Raw genomic sequence first — 6,089 nt, 5'->3', positions numbered from 1 at the left:
AGACGACTAAGCCAGACTCTTCTCAGTGGTCTCTAGTAACAGGACAAGGGACCATGAGAGTTGAGACTCAGCTGCATCTGGTCATACTAAGTCACATTATGGCATGCAGGAGAACTAGGAAACAGAGAGAATCCCAGATCCACTTTTTTCTGTTAAGGACTATGGAACTTATACTCTCAGCAGTGCATTAATAAAGATACCAGCTGTAGAAGTTTCTTCTACAGTACAAGTCATTCTATTTCAATTACAGTAATACAACGTATTTTAATTACAATGATACAATCAAGTATCATGAAAATGTTTCCATTAGGAATCCGGGATTTTGCCCTAGATAATCTCTAAATAAAAATTTTGTTAATATATTTTTTTCCTACTGCCCATCATCCCCTCATTCCTGAACAGGAAAGAAAAAAAAAAAAACACAAAACCTTGCATCACAATCACATCTCGTCTTCGCTATCTCTGCAGTAGCGATAAAAGAAAATGCTAAAGCCACAGATCCTATACAATCTTTCTCCAGACCATTTCCCTCTCTCCAAACAGTCCCGCCACCTCAATTGGCCTCCTTACTTCTGGTGCGTCTCCTGCAGACCAGAAGACGTCAGAAGACCATTGTTCACAGACCAGCAGCCTCACTGTCTTCTTGGGGTAGTATCCCTAGGTTCTTTAGCACTAAATTCAGGATTTATTCTAGCTGGAGACTAACAGTCACATAGGCAACCACATACCGGGTCTGAAGTCTAATGAATTTCCACGCAGTAAACACTGGCAGAAGAGTTCTCGGGAAAGAAACATTCCCGAAGGGACTTTGCTAGAAGGACAACTTCATGCAGCCTCACCCCCGTCCCCAAAGAGCAGACGGACAACAGTTTATAGGCACACATATGCTTCGTAACACCAAAGGAATAACGACAAGACAACCAGCTCTTTAAGTAGGTTTTATAAAAGTATTTGACTTACTGAGATACTGTTACAGTTACCTGAGTATTTGAAATTACAATGCAAGGAAATTTCAACAACGAATTTCAGTCCAGTATTTTACAATCCAGTGCTGCTGATCCCAGTTTATATACTAGTTCACTAGAGCACATATACACAAACAATGATTCTGAAAGAAAATTAAGACACCACAAAAAAAGGGGGCTGGAGATACCAATATAGAGTTGAGATTACAAATCCAGTGCAGCATGTAATGAAAATGCAAACCAAAAAAAATTAATTAGGAAGTTTTTTTTGCTTTTACATTTCACAGATAATAGAAAAAAAAATCAAGTTTTAACACAAGCAACTGGATTAAAAAAAATTCCATACTAAATCAGATGAAGACGTGACGCATTTACTGCGTACTTCATTAATATATTAACATTTCCTGGGCTACCCAGGACAAATAAGGCTTTGTTAAATCGTAGATCAGTGGCTCAGCATTTTGTTAATTCTGATGTCATTCTCATAAGGCAAAATTCTAAATAAAAGTTATTCTAATACTTGTAAATTTGGATCAATTGACAGTTGCACATGAACATGTACTTGTTACACCCTATGAATTTATGGAGTTCAGGCTGCTAAATCAGTTGAAGCAGTGGGAGACACATTCATTAATCTCTGCTGAAAGTCTTGCTTGTAGTCCAATTCATAACAACTTATTATCTGGTATACTATACCCTGTGGGCTTATCCACATGATGTTTCCACCAGACCCCCATAAAGAACAGAAGAGTGCATCAGTGGCTCATAATAATTCCTTGTTATTTCTACACAACATGCTGTAGAAAATTAACAGATTTGTTAGCATTTACAATGCTTACAAAGTAAAATGTGCAAGTAATCTTTAATTCTGACTTCAGAAATATTGCTATTTAACATAGTAAACTTATTTTAAATACTTGTATTTTGGCCAAATCCAATGTTTTACAGTTTGTTTGTTTGTTTTTCCAGTGAATTCTTTAATTGCAATATTTGAAAATTATTTCTGGTGCTTGGGATATCCAGCCCCCTTTCTCCCATTCTAATACAGCAGAAAAGACATATAAACATGCTATTTAAATTAAAGAAAGAAAAAAATGGAATAAGTGGAATCCCAGACTGCAAAAATATATACAAGCATTTACCTTTTTCCTGAACTAAACATTTCAACCATAAAAATATTAAACAGCCATACCCTATAGAACTAGGGCTAAGGCTATTTCAATTATAACTATTCTTTATTTTAAAAATATAGGGCTGAAAGCCTTTTGGGTGATATTTATACATTAATAATATTTCTAGGTTCCCTACATGAATCATAAAGCATTATGCAGAACACAAACTATTTTTCATAGCTTAATCTTGCATTAACTTGCTTAATTTAATCTCTTGTAAATATGTTAGATAACTAGATTTCATTGTAAGAATTAACATCAACAGAAAATATTTATAAGGCTTTTTTTCTTCTCATGAACTGTGTACTGTAAAAGAGCCATCAAATATTTTGAAGTTGGCAGATTTTCCTCTTAGTAAAACCATGAAGTCAGGTTAGTTCTCACCACCAGTGAGAAGACAAAAGTGGGTCATTTCTATACCATCAGAAACGCTTTATGTTTTTCTTAAAGATGCGTGGCAAGAGTTGTACACTGTAGGGTCTAATCATTCTGCCTTCCGGTGAGCACGTATCACCTTATACGACCTGAAAAACTCTCTTGAAGTCAGTTATCGAACTGTAGTGTCTTGGTTCTTCTTAGCCCTGAATCAGTTTTTCCATCTTATAGTTAAGACTGAAGGGATAGCAGGAAGGAAATATTCTTTTCAAAGACCAGAAATTCAGTTTTAGAATTTCCCCTTGTCCTGTTCCAGCTCTAAATCTGGAAGTCTCTTAAAAACAGCTCCTATCCCAATGCTTGGAGCTGCAGTTATGCTTTAACATGTGCTACATACCATTTCAAGTGTCACATCTCTTACTATGGCTAACAGCCCATCTCATTGAAGTTTGCTTTCGTCCCTTCAGATAAGAAAAGAGCTGACCATACCCAAAAAGTGCATTCAGTCTAAAGGAGCAGTAAAATGTACAATGCCATTGTAAACCAGAAGAGAACTGAACATTAACAGATTCTAAAAGGAAGTAAAAGATGTTATTAATCCAATAAGAACTCACTACAAAAGTTACTAGCTATAAGCAGCTGAGGGATGAATTAATTTAGAAACCTCCCCCAGATTCTTTAGTTCTACTCTTTATAGAATTACTTACCGATGCTCCAACATTTCAAAAGTCTGTAATCCATGTCTGAACTTTCTAGCCCTGTTAGCCTTAGTCAATATCAGCCTTCAGTTCATCACCAAAAAAAAAATGATAAGTATTATCATTTTTAAATCCAGTTGTTTTACACCTCTTCCTGAGAAACCAATAAAATATTTGGAGAAAACTGACTGCAACATGTAAGAATAACACTGAGTAAAATTTCCATGAACACTTTTGATGAGAAACATCAGTCTGCATACATGAATCTAAATGGAATCAGTGCAATCCCAGGTGGTCTTGACTTTTGCAAAATGAGTGAAGTACCACAGTGTTTTATTATTGTAAAAGTTAAATGTGTTATGCAGAAAAAGATCAGAATTCTTCTGAGGGGACATGAAAATGTTCCAACAACTTTGGGCAGGCGTTTATTTTGCTGAAAAAAAGCAGGATTAAAAAACAAAAAAAATCAAAGCTACGGCCTGGATTTGTGCCACACTTCTACATCCCCTTAACAGCAGCTTGAATCCAGCTGGCATTTGAGCAGACTCCAGGTGGGGAAAAAACAGTCTGGCCACACTTGAGTTAGAAAAAAGAGCATAAGCAATGAATTTGCTCATAGTACCCAGAGGACAGTTATAGGCTGGTTCTAATAACACTGCTGTAAAGAGGCTTATGAGGATGCTGCAGCATTGCAGCTACCAATGAACTTCCCAGTGCATCAGTAGCAAAAAATGCTACTAAAAAGGAAAGACAAAACTATTCTTAAAAATCTGTCAGTCATTAAGGACACATTCTAATTAATGAACAGTGAAACATAGCAGAGCCCAAAGCTGTTTTAAATATCTACTTAGTTCATAATTCATCTGATTGCTCATTTGATTTCTGAAAGTGCTCAGTAAAAATCCAGAGTTAATGTGGGTAAAATCTCAGGATAACATCCATTTACTTACACGCTAGTATTTGTTAAATAATCCAAGTCAAGTCTACTTTACAATGAAGTGTGCAACAAGCAGAAGAAGTGAAGAACATACATCATGTGTTGAGTTCACGTTCTTCAAGGTGCAAATTATAGCTGGTTACTCTTGCCCAAATCCTTCTGTTTCTTCAATTGCGAATAACAACTTTTCCTTCAACTGCTCATAATTCTTATAGGGTGGAAGGTCTAAGCGATTGAAACTGAAAGTAAAAAATAAAAACTTAAGTATTGAAAAATAATTTAAACATCACCAAAAAGATCTGCTATGAATACGGGTAATCGAACCTTTTGCTATGTAAAATGGATACAACAATTAATTCACAGCTATTTTACAGTTGGAAGGGGAAAAGAAAGTCCAGGAAAATCCTGGATTTATACCCTGTCAAAAGCTGACCATGGACCAGATATAATTTATTTCTGAGAGCAAAAGTTAGAGTAAAAATGCTTCAAAAGAGTTAGTTTTCCAGAAATGCAGCATATTTGGTAATAAGCCTTGCTACATTTTCCTAGTTGGTTAACTAGAGACATTATTCATATTTGAAATGTTAAACTTGTTTCTTTTTACTGAGTATTACTGTAACTGAAGAAATGAGCATAAGCTACCTTTTCTCTAGGGAAGAGGCAGTGTGAATGGAGCTATTTATTTTTTTATCACAATGGAGTGCAGTGAGAACAAAAGATCAGTCCCGCTGTCTTTAGAAAGTACTGTTTATTACTTTAAATTTTCAGTAATACACAAATCCACAAAATTCAATAATGGAATCTACTGCATGCCACAGAATAGTTTTTCAGAAGCTCAACTTTTATTCCGTGATCAAGCTGTTTAGCATAGCTTGGTGTTTGATTTCACACAATCGCAGACGTTTAAGCAGATTACCCATTTACTAACAATCTCCAAGTAGACTGTTGTCAGCAGAAATAGAACCACCGTAATACTCTGATATATTATGTACTCACCAGGTGTGACTTCTAGGTAACCAGTTTTCCTTTCCAACTTTTTCAATACAAAACTTTTGGGGTCCATTGCTCCCTGTAATAAATTCAAGTAAATAAGACATTGGTCTAGCTAACTTAGTATCAGTAGTTAATATATGATAGCTGAAATATAAAAGACTTAAAAACAAGACAAGGCTATCATTACTCACACAGAACAAAAGTCTTTCATTACACAACTCTATCCACATAAAAGTATTAATGTGGTAAAAAACACACAAACTTAAAGAAGTGATTCTGAAAGAAACTCAACAATGTAACGGGTATTAACAATCTTTCTGTCATAGCTGAAATATATGGAGGACTTAACAGTCAATATAAAATTCATAAAAATGTCCATAAACAAAAAAAATAGCTAACCCATTAGAAGGATTATTATGCATACCCATGAGGTCAGCAAATCCTCCCACTGGTAATCTGCATGTTCCAGTAACAAACTGCAGGAGTCTCATTCTCTTCTCATTATCTATTTCTTTCACAAACTGAAAAATAATAATTGAAATAAACACTTAGGTACACATTTGATATTTGTATTTTCACCTCATCATCCATAGATTTACAAGTCACACTACTGTTAAGAATAGCTAGATTAGCAGTAACAATTTTTATTTACATGCCACTGATCTGTTCAGCAATTCTGACTATTGCTCACTCAGTTGTAGCTGTACTCTGTAATTTCTGCTGAGAATAAAAGTCTACAAACCTGCCAGAACCATACTATCTGTCTGCTGGTCCTGGTATAATGCCGGTAGATGGTATGTCTTTGCCAGTCATTCAAATCAATTTCTTGCATTCCACATAAAAGCACCTTTTGGGGGAGAAAAAGGGAAATAAGTATGCAAGTACAAGCTATCACTCCGTTTCTACGGCTGCCCACATAGCAACAAAGAACGCCAGTTGTACCATACAT

At 35.5% G+C, this 6,089-nt stretch overlaps 1 protein-coding gene across 1 annotated transcript in view; it reads right to left on the bottom strand.

The window, feature by feature from the left end:
* Nucleotides 1-925: 925 nt before the first annotated feature.
* Nucleotides 926-6,089, bottom strand: part of ITCH (itchy E3 ubiquitin protein ligase) — a 67,513-nt gene continuing 62,349 nt past the window's right edge. Inside the window, exons 21-24 of the mRNA XM_026083837.1 lie at nucleotides 5,883-5,987; nucleotides 5,565-5,661; nucleotides 5,144-5,216; nucleotides 926-4,386 (exon numbers count right to left, since the gene is read on the bottom strand). Coding sequence (XP_025939622.1) covers nucleotides 4,287-4,386; nucleotides 5,144-5,216; nucleotides 5,565-5,661; nucleotides 5,883-5,987 — 375 coding nt within the window. The 3' untranslated portion in view covers nucleotides 926-4,286. The remainder of the gene's footprint in view (nucleotides 4,387-5,143; nucleotides 5,217-5,564; nucleotides 5,662-5,882; nucleotides 5,988-6,089) is intronic.

Source organism: Apteryx rowi, unplaced genomic scaffold (genome assembly GCF_003343035.1).
Source record: "Apteryx rowi isolate R43461 unplaced genomic scaffold, aptRow1 scaffold_619, whole genome shotgun sequence".
Lineage (NCBI taxonomy): Eukaryota > Metazoa > Chordata > Aves > Apterygiformes > Apterygidae > Apteryx > Apteryx rowi.
Note: the sequence above shows the minus strand (reverse complement) of the source record. Positions and strands in the feature narration are given on the sequence as shown.